Source organism: Phyllobates terribilis, unplaced genomic scaffold (genome assembly GCF_046119375.1).
Source record: "Phyllobates terribilis strain yellow unplaced genomic scaffold, ASM4611937v1 Scaffold_9__5_contigs__length_417890890, whole genome shotgun sequence".
NCBI classification, from domain to species: domain Eukaryota; kingdom Metazoa; phylum Chordata; class Amphibia; order Anura; family Dendrobatidae; genus Phyllobates; species Phyllobates terribilis.
The window spans coordinates 360,621,582-360,642,131 of NW_027362769.1; the positions used below are offsets into that span (position 1 = coordinate 360,621,582).

Here is a 20,550-nt window from a genome sequence, read left to right on the forward strand (position 1 = left end):
AGTGTTGTGATGCGGTTATTACAGAACAGAAATCCAAGTCTTGCCATGAGATGAATGTGTTGATTCTGCTACATGATATTTTTTCAGATCAGTGTAGGATGCAGCAAATATTCACTGCATGAGGCAGCTGGATAGATGGCCGCCCTGTGTACCCGGTATGTAGACTCCAATGTGATGACCGCGGATCTGTTTAGGCAATGAGTAGTAACCAGATATAGGGGTTTCCTCCTCCGTTTAACTCCTTAGTGGCCGTGTGACTGCTGATCACACACATGCTTTACTCAAGCGGCTCCTTCCCCCACTACAGACCCGCAGCGCTCACATCAGGCTCCTGGTAGAACATGAGAGACTTGTCTTAGTCTGTGGTGGGATCGGAACTGACACCACAGGGAATCCGCAAAGAATAATACGCGGGTGAGTGAGGAGCCTCCTGCACGTGTAGATGGAGCGGAGAAGCATCAGATCACTACTGAATATACAGATAACGGCACTGAATGGAATTAACCTCCTCTCCCCCTACATGAGAATTGTGTGGAGCTCAGAAAACCCAAGCAAAGTAATCGTCCAATTTATAGGTTAAATGAAATAAAAAAAAAAATTGACTGGACTCCATGCTTAACCGTCCCATACGCAAATATTTACCAGTCATCCCTTGTACACTGCTGAATATACTAGATCACTGCACCATCACCACACCAGTAACATGTAGCAGGATCTACCTGTGCATTTAATGCTTCTACTCTATAGTAAACAATGTATCGTGTAGTTCTATCTGACGCTGCAGGCGATGGTTCTCTTATCCACCAGCGGTGCCGGCTCTGATGAGGAGGATGTGGTGGCTCTTAGAAGAGCCTTTGGTTGTTCGGACAGATGTGGAGGAGCGGCGCTCACTTGCTCTTGCTCGCCTTGCTGCTCTCGGTCTTCTTGGGCAGCAGCACGGCCTGGATGTTGGGCAGGACGCCTCCCTGGGCAATGGTCACCCCACCCAGCAGCCTGTTGAGCTCCTCGTCATTGCGCACCGCCAGCTGCAGGTGACGGGGGATGATGCGGGTCTTCTTGTTGTCCCGGGCGGCATTGCCGGCCAATTCCAGGATCTCAGCAGTCAGATACTCCAGCACAGCGGCCAGATAGACCGGAGCGCCTGCATGGGGCATTATAAAGAGAGGGGGGGGGGGGCATCCTGCATGGGGCATTATAAAGAGAGGGGGGGCATCCTGCATGGGGCAATATAAAGAGAGGGGGGGGGCATCCTGCATGGGGCATTATAAGGGGGGTCAGCCTGTATGGGGCATTATGTGGGGGGTAACAGCCTGCATGGAGCATTAAAAGGGGGCGGCTGTATGGGGCATTATGTGGGGGGTAACAGCCTGCATGGAGCATTATAAGGGGGGGACAGCCTGTATGGGGCATTATGTGGGGGGTAACAGCCTGCATGCAGCATTATATGGGGGCCAGTATCCTGTATGGAGCGTTATAAGGGGACCTGTATCCCGTATGGAACGTTATATGGGGGCCAGTATTCTGTATGGAGCCTTATATTGGGGCCAGTATTCTGTGTGGAGCGATTCACCGGTTTCTGAGCTATTGTGGAATTTACAATAGATATCACTCATGTAATGTAAGAAGTGAAATCTTTGCATTGTACTATATATATATCTCCTCCGTATCTCTGCATCATGAATGTGGTATGTGTTAAAGGGGCCCACTGAGACTCTTTCGCCCGGGGCCCATAAAAACCTGGAGCCGACCCTGTGTGGAAACACCAATAAGACGCAGAGGGCGCAGCTTACACAGGTCACATGACTTTCTTACCCAGTAGGAGAGGAGCAGGCGGCAGTGCTCATTTGCATGTGTGGCTATAAATACCGCTGCGCTGGAGGAGCAGGAACATTGTTCTCTCTTCTCGGAGTTGTGATCGCTGTATACTCACCATGCCTGATCCCGCCAAGTCTGCGCCAGCGCCCAAGAAGGGCTCCAAGAAAGCCGTTACTAAGACTCAGAAGAAGGACGGCAAGAAACGTAGGAAGAGCAGGAAGGAGAGCTACGCCATCTACGTGTACAAGGTGCTGAAGCAGGTCCACCCCGACACCGGCATCTCCTCCAAGGCCATGGGCATCATGAACTCCTTCGTCAACGACATCTTCGAGCGCATCGCAGGGGAATCCTCCCGCCTGGCTCACTACAACAAGCGCTCCACCATCACCTCCCGGGAGATCCAGACCGCCGTGCGCCTGCTGCTGCCCGGAGAGCTGGCCAAGCACGCCGTGTCCGAGGGCACCAAGGCCGTCACCAAGTACACCAGCGCCAAGTGATCTGCTCCGTCTGCTGCTCCGCCATCACCCCAAAGGCTCTTCTAAGAGCCACCACCCCGTCTCCATCAGAGCTGTGGCTGCTCCTGTGTCCTCTCCCGTCTACATCAGAGCTGTGGCTGCTCCTGTGTCCTCTCCCGTCTACATCAGAGCTGTGGCTGCTCCTGTGTCCTCTCCCATCTACATCAGAGCTGTGGCTGCTCCTGTGTCCTCTGCCGTCTACATCAGAGCGGTGGCTGCTCCTGTGTTCTGTCTATTCACAGGGTATATGGCAGGTGGCGCTAGTAGAGCTGATTAACTCTTTCCTAGACTGATAGTGAAACCTATGAATGAGTCCTTCACAGCTCTGATCCTTTCAGTAATCTTATGAGCGAGTTGTCCTGTGTTCAGTGGCTTTTTACTCCACCCCTTGCTCCCCAGATCTGATATTCCGGGGTCTCCTTCATCCGGTATAACATGATTCGGTTAGTTCATGTTTCTCCGAATAACATGAGACATTTGTGTAGATTTTATCTATAATTCCGGACACTTCTTTTCACAGCGGAAGAAATTACATCATTACATTTAGAAGTTGTGGAAACTACAATGAGCGGGAAATTCATAATCCGCAGAGGAAGAGGAGGAGCTAATGTTACCAATGGGTGAATTCCCGCTCAGTGCTTGATGGATTTTCTGTTCTTTGTCTTCATATAACACGTGGTCCTATGTCGGGCCGATATCGGGAACACCTGCATGTGTGCAGCGATTATTCCTCGTTTACATCACATACAGGAGTCTGTAGAGTTTCGGGATTAGGGCAGCAGATCTTTCTCTTCAGTACATTGCATCACAATCACTATTGTGGAGGACTATATACTGATCGGGGATTTATCCTACAAGAGACATTTCTAGAAAGATCAATTCTACTTTCCCATGCAGATCTCATTATGTCTCCCCGATCATCTCCTCAGCAGTTTTCCAGTAATCCATTTACAGATCAATTCTACAGCTAAAGGCAGGAGGTTTGTGACAGGACACGTACGATTGTGGATTGCAGATTGCTGAGAGTTCATTGCTCAGAACATTACACTCTGCTGTCAGGAGCCTATAGGTCAGGCATGCAGTATAGGTCAGGCATGCAGTATAGGTCAGGCATGCAGTTAGATCCTCAGTCATCACATCCTCCTCAGGAGATTCTTTCCTGCTCAGGTACTGATCGCTCTTCTGCTCTTCCTCTTGTCCTCTCCCTCTTTATCCACTGACACTGAACATGGGCCCCGTCTCCTCCCAACCGAGAGAAGCTCCGCACTCCAGTTGTGCTTCCCTGCCGGATAATGTCTGTCGTACAGAAAGCGGATTGCACGATGTGGAGACGATCTGGAGCTGCTGAGACCCCAGAAGGGTAACACAGGCGATGGCCTCCGCTGACTGCCACCTCCCTGACCTGTAATATAAGTACACCCCACTATTGTGCAAAAGGTGAACTGCTGAGAGAAGACACAAAATGCAGCGTCTACACACAGAGCACAGCTGTATATAGTGCACAGACTGCACAACAATTATATACAGCAGTGTGTATAGTATATAGAGCTGCCTGTACAGTATATAGAGCTGCCTGTACAGTATATAGAGCTGCCTGTACAGTATATAGAGCAGTGTGTACAGTATATAGAGCAGTATATACAGTGTATAGAGCAGTGTGTACAGTATATAGAACAGAGTGTACAGTATATAGAGCAGTGTGTACAGTGTAAATGTAGCACCCTGAGGATTCGGCTGCTACAGGGGTATTGCACCTCAACCCAGAGGTGTGATATCCCACTCCCGGGTAAGGAAGGAGTGTGGAACTGAGCTCAGATAGACTGCATGCACTACATACATCCCATTCCAGAGGAGCAGGCCGACGGTACTCCCACTTAGAAATGTGCAGGTACAACCGAGCCTGTTCCTGGCTGGAGTGGGAGGGGGGTGGTACATCCCATGTAGTGTAGGGGCAGATAGGGGGAGCAGTCTGGGTAGTGATAGGAGCTCATTGGGTGCTGGTCACCTGAGCTCACACATAGAGGGATATATAAGGAGGGCACCAACTTAGATCAGGGTCAGACGCTGAGAACAAGTCAGTTGGAGAGGAGAGAGAAGGAAACAGCAGCCCTGGAGAGAGAGAGAGTGGAGCAGAGAAAGACCCAGAGGGGGAAGACTGAAGGGACCCAAGAACCCAAATTAGAGCACCGGGTGAGGAGTCAGCAAGAGGGTACCGGAACCCAAGCTGGTGGGGGTAAAGACATTCCCCAGCCAGAGACCGGAGACCGTGGGCAGTGTCTGTCACGGTCACCCACCACATTCACCCCGAAGGCACACCACATGAAGGGTCAGGGAACCCAGGGCCAAGGGTGTCCCAAAAGAAGGCCCGAGGGAGCTGGACCTAGGTGAATCACTGGTGGGGACGGCTGAAGAAAGGACAGAGGGAGAGCTCAGGGCCACGCTCTGGACTTGTTTGGGGGTTGGCCGGATCCAGGACCTGGTGGACGCAGCACGGCTCGGGTGGTCACTAGCAGCTGGAGTGACCAGTACAACATCAGCAGTAAGTAAACACCCTTAACTGCACAACCCGAGTCTGTCTTCATTGCCGGCTGCATCGCACCACCACAACCCCCATCCTCTGCGCCTGTCCCCTCTGAGGCTATACCCCTCCCGTTGGGGGTTATCTCACCAAGCTGCGCACCCACCATCAGCCTCAGCGGACCCTGCTGCAGCGGCGGCCACAGTGACCGCATCCCAACGGGTGGCGTAGTCGACACAAAAGAACTTTAGTAACATCTGTAAAGCTGCCACATAACACTTAGCTTGACGCCCTGGGCACGGGACCGGGTCACAGCCGCTCGGAGACTACAACCCCCCATCTGATCCGGTGCCGGGTATTCCCCTCAAAAAGGAATATGTCCCAGGGGGCGCGTCAACTTTGGCGTAGTCGGCAGGATTACGTGCCCGCAACACCCGGGTACTGCGTGCCTGAAGAAAAGTGCAAGTTTACCTCAGAAAGAAGACTCCTGCCGGTTCCGGAGGGTCCACGCCATCGGACTCCATCACCAGTCGTTTCCCGCCGATTGTCCGCCATTTCCAGCTTGTTCCCGCCATCTGCAGAGTTTCCCGCCACTGGGCGACGCTTCCCGCCAAAACCGCAGATTTCCCGCCTTGGAAGAGCAGCGGACGCCATTATGGGCGTGCCAAAGGAGGGCAGGAGGCCACCTCCCATCGTGGGCCAGGACAGAAAATGGCGCCAAAAGTGGAAACCGCCCCCACCAACAGAGACTGTGATGCTGGAGGTGTCTGTCAGCGTGAAAGAACTCCCCCTGGAGCTGACAGTCACCGAGTTGCCCCGGGACCGCCCTCTAAGTGGGAGGAGACGAAAGAGAAGAGAAAAGATGGGTGTCGCTTGGAGCAGTCTGGAGCGAGCGCACCCGGAGGCAGGAAGCCTGGAAAGGAGCAGCAGAAAAGCTCACCCGGAGATGGAAAGAGAGCAGAACAGCACCGGCCCGCTGGCCAGGAGTCTGCTAGAGACCGAGGAAGGAGGGCAGAGCAGCACCGGCCCGCTGGCCAGGAGCCTGCCGGAAGCCGAGCAGAGCAGCACCGACCCGATGGTCAGGAGCCTGCTAGAGTCCACAACCCCGCTAGGTCTAGCGGAGATCCTAGCGCAGCTCCCCCGAGACCGGGAGTGTGCACAAACTGCCCTGGAGGGCCTCGCAAGGAGGATGGCCCGGGTACAGCGTGAGATACTGGCGGAGTGGAGCCGGGAGATGGCCCAGCAAGCAGAGACCAGTCAACGGAGCACGCTACCCTGGAAGAGGAAGCAGACCGCCTCTGAGGATGGCGCAGGAGGACCCAAGGCCGGAGACGGCGCCGAGGAGGGAGCCGAACGCATGGAGGCAGGTAAAGGGGACGCCTATACCCCAAGCCGTGACACCGCTTACCTGCCCCAGCTCCCCGTCGCAGAGTCCGAAAGTCCCCCTGCTGTGCCCGTAGCCGCCACGTCACCGCAATGGACTAGGCCCCGACCGGAAGCCGCCGAAGCGACCCCTGTGACGTCACGCGCCTCGACCCGGAGCGTGACAAAGCAGGAAATACCACCAGCCTGGTCGCAAGGCCTAGTACCCCCGGGCGCCGCACCACCAACAGCGCCCCCTACCTCCGCGGATCCTCCGGCCTGGCCGCAAGGCCAGGTAGCCCAGGGCACCGCCGTCCTAACGGTGCCCTTCACCTTCCAGGTGCCCCAGGCCTGGCCGCAAGGCCTGGGCAACCCGGGCGCCACCACCACCGCGCCCGCGCCTGCAATACCTAGGGTGCCACACCTGGGGGAGGACCTCTTCGGCCAGCTCACATGGCCGGACGGGCGGCCCTTCATCTGGCCCGAAGGGTACCCTGAGCTGGAGCGGCAGCAAAGACTAGGGCCCTTGTGTGAGCCCCTAATCCCGGCTCCGAAGCCCGTGGCTCGGGTCTCGCCTCCTCTAGCAGAAGCCCAATTCGTGTGGGACCCCACGGGAGAAGATTTGATGGGGTTCACCGGAGAAACTCGGGCAGCCGCAGCTGAACGTACAGAGTGTTGCCGTCAACAGCTGGCAGAGTTTAAGAGAGAACGGGAGGAGAGGCGGGTCAGAGAACAACAGGCCCAAATCCAGAGCGCGGAGCAGAAGAGCCGGACTAGGAGGAACCCCCGTGCAGCGCATTGTCCCCGCACCATCGGGACAGTGATAAAGTTCAACCCGCAGCATGGGTGGGGCTTTATTCGGGACCGTAACAACCGCGGTGACGTTTTTGTGACTCGCAGAGACGTCGAGTCCCACCTGCCGGAAGGTCACAAAGGCCGTGACCTCTACGTCGGAGACGAGGTCACTTTCACCCGGCACAAGTGTGCCAAAGGACCTTACGCCCTCCACGTACACCGCCTGACGGAGGAGGAGTTGCGGTGCGAGGAGGAGGAGCAAGAGGACCCGGACGGGTCTGAAGTAACAACCAGCTATAAGCAAAGAGCAGGAGGAAGACGCCGTTGAGTGCGGCAGAGCAGGTGATGTAAATAGTTACCCAATCGGGGTATAAAGGAACTGAAACTGGAACTGTTGTTGCTGCTAAAATAGTCCCCGTTGGGACCAGTGAACTGTTTTACCCGTTAACCCCTTCATCCTACAGGCTGAGGACTGTGAGCAGCCATTCCCTTTCCTCTACCTGGCCGAGGACTGAGAGCGGCCAACTTCCAACTTCCCCTGTATATAGTTGCGCGTCCTAAAGCGCCCCCTACCGGTTTTATAGGAAAACCAGTTTTTCTGAGAGACTGTCGTACTTTTCCCGGACACACGTTGCACAGTGTCCGGAGGAGGAACCTGAAACCAGAGACGACGAGAATGTTTATATGAAAAAGTTTTATATATATATAATGTTTTATATGTTTTATATGTTCATATAAAAATTTTGTATGTTTTGGTGTTTTGTCTTACAGCCCGAGGACGTGCTGTGATTTACCAGGGGGGAATGTAGCACCCTGAGGATTCGGCTGCTACAGGGGTATTGCACCTCAACCCAGAGGTGTGATATTCCACTCCCGGGTAAGGAAGGAGTGTGGAACTGAGCTCAGATAGACTGCATGCACTACATACATCCCATTCCAGAGGAGCAGGCCGACGGTACTCCCACTTAGAAATGTGCAGGTACAACCGAGCCTGTTCCTGGCTGGAGTGGGAGGGGGGTGGTACATCCCATGTAGTGTAGGGGCAGATAGGGGGAGCAGTCTGGGTAGTGATAGGAGCTCATTGGGTGCTGGTCACCTGAGCTCACACATAGAGGGATATATAAGGAGGGCACCAACTTAGATCAGGGTCAGACGCTGAGAACAAGTCAGTTGGAGAGGAGAGAGAAGGAAACAGCAGCCCTGGAGAGAGAGAGAGTGGAGCAGAGAAAGACCCAGAGGGGGAAGACTGAAGGGACCCAAGAACCCAAATTAGAGCACCGGGTGAGGAGTCAGCAAGAGGGTACCGGAACCCAAGCTGGTGGGGGTAAAGACATTCCCCAGCCAGAGACCGGAGACCGTGGGCAGTGTCTGTCACGGTCACCCACCACATTCACCCCGAAGGCACACCACATGAAGGGTCAGGGAACCCAGGGCCAAGGGTGTCCCAAAAGAAGGCCCGAGGGAGCTGGACCTAGGTGAATCACTGGTGGGGACGGCTGAAGAAAGGACAGAGGGAGAGCTCAGGGCCACGCTCTGGACTTGTTTGGGGGTTGGCCGGATCCAGGACCTGGTGGACGCAGCACGGCTCGGGTGGTCACTAGCAGCTGGAGTGACCAGTACAACATCAGCAGTAAGTAAACACCCTTAACTGCACAACCCGAGTCTGTCTTCATTGCCGGCTGCATCGCACCACCACAACCCCCATCCTCTGCGCCTGTCCCCTCTGAGGCTATACCCCTCCCGTTGGGGGTTATCTCACCAAGCTGCGCACCCACCATCAGCCTCAGCGGACCCTGCTGCAGCGGCGGCCACAGTGACCGCATCCCAACGGGTGGCGTAGTCGACACAAAAGAACTTTAGTAACATCTGTAAAGCTGCCACATAACACTTAGCTTGACGCCCTGGGCACGGGACCGGGTCACAGCCGCTCGGAGACTACAACCCCCCATCTGATCCGGTGCCGGGTATTCCCCTCAAAAAGGAATATGTCCCAGGGGGCGCGTCATATATATAGTGTGTACAGTATATAGAGCTGTGTGTATAGTATATAGAGCAGTGTGTACAGTATATAGAGCAGTGTGTATAGTATATAGAGCAGTGTGCACAGTATATAGAGCAGCCTGTACAGTATATAGAGCTGTGTGTATAGTATATAGAGCAGTGTGCACAGTATATAGAGCAGCCTGTACAGTATATAGAGCTGTGTGTACAGTATATAGAGCAGTGTGTATAGTATATAGAGCAGCCTATACAGTATATAGAGTAGTGTGTACAGTATATAGAGCTGCCTGTACAGTATATAGAGCAGCCTGTACAGTATATAGAGCTGTGTGCACAGTATATAGAGCAGTGTGTATAGTATATAGAGCAGCCTATACAGTATATAGAGTAGTGTGTACAGTATATAGAGCTGCCTGTACAGTATATAGAGCAGCCTGTACAGTATATAGAGCTGTGTGTATAGTATATAGAGCAGTGTGCACAGTATATAGAGCAGCCTGTACAGTATATAGAGCAGTGTGTACAGTATATAGAGCAGCCTGTACAGTATATAGAGCAGCCTGTACAGTATATAGAGCTGCCTGTACAGTATATAGAGCAGCCTGTACAGTATATAGAGCAGCCTGTACAGTATATAGAGCTGTGTGTATAGTATATAGAGCAGTGTGCACAGTATATAGAGCAGAGTGTACAGTATTAGGAGCAGCCTGTACATTATATAGAGCTGCATGTACAGTATATAGAGCAGCGTGTACAGTATATAGAGCAGCCTGTACAGTATATAGAGCAGTGTGTATAGTATATAGAGCAGTGTGTACAGTATATAGAGCAGCCTGTACAGTATATAGAGCAGCGTGTACAGTATATAGAGCAGTGTGTACAGTATATAGAGCTGCTTGTACAGTATATAGAGCAATGTGTACTGTATATAGAGCAGTATATACAGTGTATAGAGCAGTATGTACAGTATATAGAGCAGTGTGTACAGTATATAGAGCAGTGTGTACAGTTTATAGAGCAGTTTGCACAGTATATAGAGCTGTCTGTACAGTATATAGAGCAGTGTGTACAGTATATAGAGCAGTATGTACAGTATATAGAGCAGCCTGTACAGTATATAGAGCAGTGTGTACAGTATATAGAGCAGCCTGTACATTATATAGAGCAGTGTGTACAGTATATAGAGCTGTCTGTACAGTATATAGAGCAGTGTGTACAGTATATAGAGCAGTGTGTACAGTATATTGAGCAGTGTGTACAGTATATACAGCAGTGTGTACAATATATACAGCAGCCTGTACAGTATATAGAGCAGTATGTACAGTATATAGAGCAATGTGTACAGTATATAGAGCAGCGTGTACAGTATATAGTTCTGTGTGTACAGTATATAGAGCAGTGTGTACAGTATATAGAGCAGCCTGTACAGTATATACAGCAGAGTGTACAGTATATAGAGCAGCCTGTACAGTATATAGAGCAGTATGTACAGTATATAGAGCAATGTGTACAGTATATAGAGCAGTGTGTTCAGTATATAGAGCAGCCTGTACAGTATATAGAGCAGTGTGTACAGTATATAGAGCAGCGTTTATAGTATATAGAGCAGCCTGTACAGTATATAGAGCAGTGTGTACAGTATATAGAGCAGCATATACAGTGTATAGATAGTGTGTACAGTATATAGAGCTGCCTGTACAGTATATAGAGCAGCCTGTACAGTATATAGAGCAGCGTGTACAGTATATAGAGCAGCCTGTACAGTATATAGAGCAGTGTGTGCAGTATATAGAGCAGTTTGTACAGTATATAGAGCAGTGTGTACAATATATAGAGCAGCCTGTACAGTATATAGAGCAGTATGTACAGTATATAGAGCAGCCTGTACAGTATATAGAGCTGCCTGTACAGTATATAGAGCAGTATGTACAGTATATAGAGCAATGTGTACAGTATATAGAGCAGTGTGTTCAGTATATAGAGCAGCCTGTACAGTGTATAGAGCAGAGTGTACAGTATATAGTTCTGTGTGTACAGTATATAGAGCAGTGTGTACAGTATATAGAGCAGTGTGTGCAATATATAGAGCAGCCTGTACAGTATATAGAGCAGTATGTACAGTATATAGAGCAGCCTGTACAGTATATAGAGCTGCCTGTACAGTATATAGAGCAGTATGTACAGTATATAGAGCAATGTGTACAGTATATAGAGCAGTGTGTTCAGTATATAGAGCAGCCTGTACAGTGTATAGAGCAGAGTGTACAGTATATAGAGCAGTCTGTACAGTATATAGTTCTGTGTGTACAGTATATAGAGCAGTGTGTACAGTATATAGAGCAGCCTGTACAGTATATAGAGCAGAGTGTACAGTATATAGAGCAGCCTATACAGTATATAGAGCAGCCTGTACAGTATATAGAGCAGTATGTACAGTATATAGAGCAATGTGTACAGTATATAGAGCAGTGTGTTCAGTATATAGAGCAGCCTGTACAGTGTATAGAGCAGTGTGTACAGTATATAGAGCAGCCTGTACAGTATATAGAGCAGTGTGTACAGTATATAGAGTGCCTGTACAGTATATAGAGCAATGTGTACTGTATATAGAGCAGTGTATACAGTATATAGAGCAGCCTGTACAGTATATAGATTAGTGTGTACAGTATATAGAGCAATGTGTATAATATATAGAGCCACCTCTACAGTATATAGAGCAGTGTGTACAGTATATAGAGCAGCATATACTGTATATAGAGTAGTGTGTACAGTATATAGAGCAGAGTGTACAGTATATAGAGCAGTATGTACAGTATACAGAGCAGCATGTACAGTATATAGAGAAGAGTGTACAGTATATAGAGCAGTGTGTACAGTATATAGAGTAGTGTGTACAGTATATAGAGCTGCCTGTACTGTATATAGAGCAGCCTGTACAGTATATAGATCAGTGTGTACAGTATATAAAGCAGCCTGTACAGTATATAGAGCAGTGTGTATAGTATATAGAGCTGCCTGTACAATTTATAGAGCAGTGTGTAGAGTATATAGAGAAATGTGTACAGTATATAGACCAGTGTGTACAGTATATAGAGCTGCCTGTACAGTATATAGAGCGGTGTGTACAGTATATAGAGCAGCGTGTACAGTATATAGAGCCGCGTGTACAGTATATAGAGCTGCCTGTACAGTATATAGAGCAGTGTGTACAGTATATAGAGCTGCCTGTACAGTATATAGAGCAGTGTGTACAGTATATAGAGCAGTGTTTACAGTATATAGAACAGTGTGCACAGTATAAAGAGCTGCCTGTACAGTATATAGAGTAGTGTGTACAGTATATAGAGCAGCCTGTATAGTATATAGAGCTGCCTGTACAGTATATAGAGCAATGTGTATAGTAAATAGAGCAGTGTGTACATTATATAGAGCTGCCTGTACAGTATATAGAGCAGTGTGTACAGTAAATAGAGCTGCCTGTACAGTATATAGAGCTGCCTGTACAGTATATAGAGCAGTGTGTGCAGTATATAGAGCAGCCTGTACAGTATATAGAGCAGTGTGTACAGTATATAGAGCTGCCTGTACAGTATATAGAGCAATGTGTATAGTAAATAGAGCAGTGTGTACATTATATAGAGCTGCCTGTACAGTATATAGATCAGTGTGTACAGTATATAGATCAGTGTGTACAGTAAATAGAGCAGTGTGTACATTATATAGAGCTGCCTGTACAGTATATAGAGCAGTGTGTACAGTATATAGAGCAGTTTACACAGTATATAGAGCTGCCTGTACAGTATATAGAGCAGTGTGCACAGTATAAAGAGCTGCCTGTACAGTATATAGAGTAGTGTGTACAGTATATAGAGCAGTGTGTACAGTATATAGAGCTGCTTGTACAGTATATAGAGCAATGTGTACTGTATATAGAGCAGTATATACAGTGTATAGAGCAGTATGTACAGTATATAGAGCAGTGTGTACAGTATATAGAGCAGTGTGTACAGTTTATAGAGCAGTTTGCACAGTATATAGAGCTGTCTGTACAGTATATAGAGTAGTGTGTACAGTATATAGAGCAGTGTGTACAGTATATAGAGCTGCCTGTACAGTATATAGAGTAGTGTGTGCAGTATATAGAGCTGCCTGTACAGTATATAGAGCAGTGTGTACAGTATATAGAGCTGCCTGTACAGTATATAGAGCAATGTGCACAGTATAAAGAGCTGCCTGTACAGTATATAGAGTAGTGTGTACAGTATATAGAGCAGTGTGTACAGTATATAGAGCTGCCTGTACAGTATATAGAGTAGTGTGTGCAGTATATAGAGCTGCCTGTACAGTATATAGAGCAGTGTGTACAGTATATAGAGCTGCCTGTACAGTATATAGAGTAGTGTGTGCAGTATATAGAGCAGTGTGTACAGTATATAGAGCTGCCTGTACAGTATATAGGGCAGTGTGTACAGTATATAGAGCAGTTTGCACAGTATATAGAGCAGCCTGTACAGTATATAGAGCTGCCTGTACAGTATATAGAGTAGTGTGTGCAGTATATAGAGCAGTGTGTACAGTATATAGAGCTGCCTGTACAGTATATAGAGTAGTGTGTACAGTATATAGAGCAGTGTGTACAGTATATAGAGCTGCCTGTACAGTATATAGGGCAGTGTGTACAGTATATAGAGCAGTTTGCACAGTATATAGAGCACCCTGTACAGTATATAGAGCTGCCTGTACAGTATATAGAGCAGTTTGCACAGTATATAGAGCTGCCTGTGACTCGCCTCGCCCTCCCTGGCGGTGGGGTTACTCGGAGCCGGGTCAGTGTACATGTTGCGGTGATGCAGTCGTGGCCTGGACCCGTTCCGTGCCCAGGGCTGTCACATTAAAATAATGTGCTTTGGGATGAGTGGTTGTTCGGCTATGCCACCTGTGGTTTCTGGTGAAGGCCACCAGCGCTGCAACATTCCACTGAGGCTGGTGTTAGGGGCAGCTAGGATGGGACGGCTCCCCACAGGCGGAGCAGGCCTCAGGGCAGTGTGCGAAGGAATGGTGGGTGCAATGCTGCGCAGGAATAAACAAGCGGAGGCGGTGAATGAAGTCATCCGGGTCTTTACTCACTTTAGATGAACTTTCAGCCGCAATGCTTCTCTCTGCTACTCACGGCGTACTGCGGCCACCGGGAAGGGGATCCAGCACTTCCCAGGTAGATCAGTAGCACCTGTACAGACCCCGCTGGTGTGTGTTCCTCTCCTTGGTAAGCTCTCCTACTGAAACTTCTCCTGACTGTGCGTGGAATGAACGTGGTGTAAGGCCGGGTCCCACTGGGTAAACGCAGTTTAAGAGATACAGGTGGCGACTCCGCTCCGTCCGTATCACCCTGGGATCCACTAAGCCTCCAGGCTTCTCTGACTGAGACGTGAAGTGACAAAGTCAGATATCGGGGGCAGGTTACCCCTTTTGCAGCAGGAATCCCTCTGACTAGGCCAGAGTAAAGAATACAGGTGGCGACTCCGCTCCGTCTGTATCCCCCTGGGATCCTTTTGCCTGTGGAGCCTATCTCCTCTGCTCCCCTCCTAGGCCTTCTTAGGACAGGACCCTGACCGGTTAGAGACAGTGGTTAACTCTGACTCGCTCCTCGTCTCAAGGCCAGAGTACGAGGACCGCGAATCTTCAGCCAGCTACAGACTCTTGCTGTACCCTGACAGAAGACCCTCAATCAAAGACCTCGAACTTAAGATGGCCGTGGATTATATATCAATCAATAAGTTCTTCCTTAAAGTGTGTCCTCCACCCTCACCCATTACTAGGTTCCCCCTATCTTTAGTTCCCCCCTATCTCCTCTATCATGTGCCGGGGCAGCACCCTGGTGCATTTAGGCCCCCTACAGGACAGAAGTGATGTAGTGTTGAGTGTGAAGTGGGGTCTCGTGTGATGCTCCATCCTTACCTAGAGGAGGAGATACCACACCTCATCTGAGGTGCAGTACCCCTGTGGCGATTGAACCCTCAGGGGCGCCACATTCCCCCCCGGTGAAACTCAGCACGTCCGCGGGCTGCAATAGAGTAAAGAATTGGTACATACATTCAAAATTTTAAAAGTTTTTGTAAACATGAAACAATCTTCCCTTTATGGGAGGCTCAGTTACTTTAACGTTGCATGATATATATAGTATAAATATAGAAAACATCAAAGAGACATTATGCATGTAGACAGTACTGTAGAAAATACGGTAGAAAAAGTCAGTTCAGCAGCATGAGGGACCTGCCCCAAACCATCAGCGTAGGCCCTGGGGTGGCTGCAGGGTATGGAAATCCCAAGTTGGAACTTCAGTAGAGCCACACCAGACAGGTTTTGCTTCTGAGGTCTGAGGTAGAAGTGGTTTTACATAAAACCAATAGGGAGCACCTAAATAGGTGCAAACTATTTACAAAGTTAGTCTTTCACATGCGGAGCGTCCGCAGGGACAAATGTCTCTTTCAACTAAATCCGGGTGAAAAACTTGAAAAACAAATAACAGTTCACACAATAGGGAGATCCATCTCCCGGGGCTGCTTAAAAGTGGGATCCCCTCCGGGGGAATGGCTCTTTCTTACCAACGGAGCCTGACCGGTCCTCTACAGCTAGGTGCGTGGGGGCGTCCTCCCTGATTACCTTGTGGACGTCCAGGGCATACCACCCACGCTCCCCGTGGTGGCGGGAGTAGTATATCAAATTGCCCGGGTAGAGGTTCCGGCCAGGGTGGCCCTGCTCCAGCCGCGGCTCGACGTCCCGCCGGTTGACGAACACGTCCCGATTGAACTGTGAGCTGCGGATGAAGCCCCATCCTGCTACCTGGTGGAAGCACATATTAACGCCTTCCCGGTGTGACGCCCAGCTGTGCTTGGTATCACAGATCCTAGAAGGGTGTATTGAAGGATTCCTCCACAAGAGGCCCCCATAACAATTCACACATCTCCACCTTCCACCTCAAACCACCAGAGGGAGCCCGTTAGGGATAGATAAATAGGGAATGTGGAGCCAGGCAGCAGTTAGTCTAGACTGGACACGACAGAGAGCAAACCTGTTGAGAGAGTTCCTGCAGTATAGAAGCCTGAAAGAGGTCAGTCTGCAGTGGAGCGCAGTCCAGACTTGGTTGAAGCTCAGAGAGGTGAGCTTAGCTTAGGTGTGCCGGCGCCATAAGATCGGTGAAGCACGTCAAGCTGCCGTTAGTGTGATTAGCCTAGTGAGGGCCCGAGTAGGCCGAAGGCAAAAAGAAGAGTTAGTGCATAGGGGGCAGAGGAGCTTAACTGGCTCACCCCGAAGCAGTTACCGGACACCGGATCCGAAGCTTACCGGGATCGCCACGACCCAGTAAGATAAACCGGAATCCCTGGAGAGCTACAAGTCCCAGGATCGCTACAGTGCTGATACGTAACAATGCCAGGAGACACATAGGCCCCGTAAGTCTGGAGCGTGCACTCCAAGAGAAGGCCCTACCACAAAGTCAGTCAGCGCAGGACAGAGACAAAGTTAGGCCTAGCTCCAGGCAGGTCAGAAACTTACTACGCAGAAGCAAGAAACAGGAGGCCCAAAACCCACTCATTGGGGAGGATTCTGACATGCACCCTTCACCCTACAGTGCTCCGGGACGTGCCTGAATTGCCATCAGTAAAAGGTACTGAAGTGACTATCGTGTCTGTCCCCATTCTTGCTCTGACCCGGCTCGGTCTCACCTGTTCTTCATCCCCCGTCATACACTGCCCTAAGGCCTAGCTCCACCTGTGGGGAGCTATACCACCCAGCTGCCTTATCATCGGCTTCAGTGGACTGCGCAGCACTGGTGATCCTCACCAGAAGCCACAGGTGGCGTCACAAACTCTTTAATAAAACTTAACATCTATCAACGCCTTCTTTAAAGGAGAGACCCCAGGGTACGGGCCCGGGTGCCGACCGCCGCGACATCCCCAAGGCTAAAGGCCCGGGTATCCAAGTTATCCCCATCCCCTGGGCTAGTCATCTCCTTCTGGCGTCACTAACAGGATTGCCCGTGCCCGCTGCAACGACGCCGTGTTATGCCCGTTGCCACCGGGCACTGTGCGCCTTTATTCTGAACTGTGTACGTAAAGTTGTGGTGAAGGTTGCCGCCATTGTTGGGCCACCGAGCGAGAAGAAGGGCGTAACCGCGGGAAAATTAGGGGCGTACCTGCAAAAGAGCGCGAAGCCTCGGACACGCCCCACGCTTCAACGTCAGACCAAGAGGCGCCAGGTCCTGTGAGGAACGTCGCTGAACTCTCTGACGTAGGACGCAAGCGACGCAAGGTCCTGAAGATGCCCATCACCTGCGGAGCTGCGGCCTACCGGAAGAAAGAACTAGAAGGTAGGCCAAGGTTAACTAGGGGGGCGCTAAGATGTCTGACGAGCAACAGAACGCCGACATGCCGGTCAACGTCCCTGAGGTTCAACCCGCGCCCGATGATGAGCAGGCCGAAGCCGCCGCTTCACCAGCAGCGCCTGTAACACTCATTATCCCTATGAATTTACCGTACATTCCTGGAGCAAAGTGGCTCCCCCAGTACAATGGCAAACCAGATACCCTGTCTGGATTCAAACGGAAGATATGTGGTATCTTAGACATGTACTCTATGACCGGCAAACAAATAGCGCCGTTGTATTGGGACAACTGACCGGTGCTGCGGAACGGGAAGTGGATACGTGGTCGGCCGCAGACCAGGAGTCAGTGTCCGCAATATTCCAAAAACTACAGACTGTCTTTGAGGACCTTACTGAGGCGGACCTCCGGATGAGGTTCTACAGCTGTTCCCAACAACCAGAGGACAATGTCCGGGACTATGCCTGGCGTCTTCAAGGGGCCCTGCGAGCTCTAAACCAGGTTAGTCCAACCAGCGTTGAGAATGAGAATAAAATGCTGAAGGAACAGTTTGTCCGGGGACTTAGGTCTCCGGAGGAGAGCAGGACTGTGGGTTGGTGGTCCCTGGATCATCCAGATATCACCTTTGACAATCTTAAGGACATGGCTATAAAAGGACTGCAGCCCCTGGAAACAAATGCCATCCAATGTTGCCAGGGTGGGGCAACCCCAGAGCCTGTAACACCCACCTTTTCCCCAGTGGCTGCTGAAGCTAAGGTTCCAGCAACGTCCCCTAAAGAACTGGACAGTCTGCGCTCTGAGGTGTGTCAGTTGAGCAAAACCCTGACCACCGTGCTGAGTGCTCTGCAACTGTGGACGGAGCCCGAGGAAGGAGGGAAAATCCTGCTAGCCGATAGCCTTGAGGATGTCCCCTGGATGCGGAGGAGGCCAACACCGCCCTCGCCGAGGACCAGTGACCAGCGCCGTCCACCGAGGGACCCTGCCTGCTACCGCTGCCGCAAGACCGGACACATCGCCCAGAATTGTCCTTTAAACGAGAAAACCCTGGGTCCGAGGGCCGACACCCAGGAGTAAACTCACCAGGCCCCTCAGACTGGTACAACAGGTTCGTCGGAGGAAGACCTTTCCTGTCCATTTTGCTGGACGGGATCCCGACGAACGCCCTGCTGGACACAGGATCTCAGGTAACCATCATGCCTGACGTCCTCTACAAGAGGTTCTGGTCCATGGACGAACTACGTCTGCCAGCTCTAAATCTTTCAGTATATGCTTCAAATGGACTCCCCCTTAACCTACTCGGGGTTAAGAATGTGACTGTGAAGGTGGGGAGAGTGGAGCTGAAGGACCAGGGACTAATTGTAGTAGAGACTAATCCTGATGACACTAATCCGTATATGGTACTTGGCACTAACATTGTTGGTAACTGTTTGGGAGATGTTGAGTTCTTGCTCCAACAGATCGCCGACACTGCCAGGCCGAGACAGAGGCGGGCACTGCAAAGGGAGATCCGAGTCCTGATGTATCAACAGCAAGTAAGGTTAACAGACGGTGAAATCGGTGATGTGCGGGTAACAGACCCCATACCCATTGTTATCCCTCCAATGAGTGAAATGCTCATCTGGTGTAGAGCTGCCATAGGTCTAAGAGGACAGAGCTACCAGGCGGTAATAGAACCCCTTTGCTCTGAGCATAGACCCACGCTCTTAACCGCCAGGGGAGTGGTAGATGAACGTAATGGGAGGGTGCCCGTCCGTCTTCTCAACTTAGGGGAAGATGAGGTCAAACTGCCACGTTATGCCACTGTTGCCAAATTACATGCTGTCAATAACAACTGCATCCATGAGGAGGAGTCCTTAACTTCACCAGACGAAGTGGAGGATAATGACCCTGCAACCCAGGTGGAGGATTGGTGTCAACAGCTCCATGTTGGGACAGACACTACTCCTGCCCATCAAAAACAGGGTGTACACCGGGTGGTTCAAGAATACTCGCAGGTGTTCAGTAAACATCCACTAGACTTCGGGAGGGTTAAGGGGGTTCATCATCATATCCCCACAGGCAACCATTCCCCAATCAAAGAACGTTATAGGCCTATACCCCCAGCTCACTACCAGAAGGCAAAAGAAATGCTGCATGACATAAGGAAGGCGGGAGTAATAAGGGATAGTTGTAGTCCCTGGGCAACTCCCCTAGTATTAGTGAGGAAAAAGGACGGGAGCATGAGAATGTGTGTAGATTACCGTCAAGTAAATCGCATTACACATAAAGATGCATACCCTTTACCACGCGTAGAGGAGTCCCTAGCTGCCTTAAAGTCTGCAAATTACTTTTCCACCTTTGACCTCACTAGTGGGTACTGGCAAGTAGCTGTGGCTGAGGAGGATAGGGAAAAGACGGTCTTCACCACTCCGATGGGACTCTGCGAGTTCAACAGTATGCCGTTCGGACTCTGCAATGCCCCCGGAAAGTTCCAGAGATTAATGGAGTGCTGCCTGGGACACCGCAACTTCGAAACTGTGTTACTTTACCTGGACGATGTAATTGTGTACTCCAGAACATACAAGGACCACTTGAAACACCAGGCAGAGGTATTTGAGTCACTGTCCCGGTACAGGATGAAGTTGAAGCCCTCAAAGTGCCACCTGCTCAAGAGGAAGGTACAGTACCTGGGGCACATTGTCAGTCCGGAAGGGGTAGCACCAGACCCGGAGAAAGTCACAGCCATCCAGAAGTGGCCAGAGCCGAAAAACCTCAAGGAGGTGCGTCAGTTCTTGGGACTAGTATGATACTACCGGAGGTTCGTAAAGGACTACACTAAGAAGGCAGCTCCTCTGCAAGACCTCCTGGTAGGGCAGTACCCCAAAGGCAGAAATCCCCCATTCCACTGGGGTAAGGAGCAAGCCGAGTCGTTTCAGGAGATGAAGGAGATCCTGACAGGTGATGAGATCCTAGCGTACCCTGACTACAGCCAACCGTTCCTGTTGTATACAGATGCCAGCAACGAAGGGCTGGGTGCTTTATTAAGTCAGAAGCAGAATGGCCAAGAGAAGGTGATCGCATACGCGAGCAGGAAGCTCCGCCCGACTGAAAGAAATCAAGAGAACTATAGCAGCTTCAAGTTGGAGTTCCTGGCCTTGGTCTGGGCCATCACTGAAAGGTTCAAGCAC

General features: G+C 50.5%; 2 protein-coding genes across 2 annotated transcripts in view; one reads left to right on the forward strand and one right to left on the reverse strand.

Moving 5' to 3' along the window:
- Positions 1-887: 887 nt before the first annotated feature.
- The window catches only part of LOC141161099 (histone H2A type 1-like), a 129,027-nt gene continuing 109,364 nt past the window's right edge, over positions 888-20,550 (reverse strand). Inside the window, exon 3 of the mRNA XM_073645872.1 lies at positions 888-1,141. Within this exon, the coding sequence (XP_073501973.1) occupies positions 888-1,141 (254 nt within the window). The remainder of the gene's footprint in view (positions 1,142-20,550) is intronic.
- Positions 1,898-2,323, forward strand: LOC141161096 (histone H2B 1.1-like). The gene has a single exon (XM_073645868.1). The coding sequence runs from the start codon at positions 1,932-1,934 to the stop codon at positions 2,310-2,312; it is 381 nt and encodes a 126-aa protein (XP_073501969.1). The 5' UTR covers positions 1,898-1,931; the 3' UTR covers positions 2,313-2,323.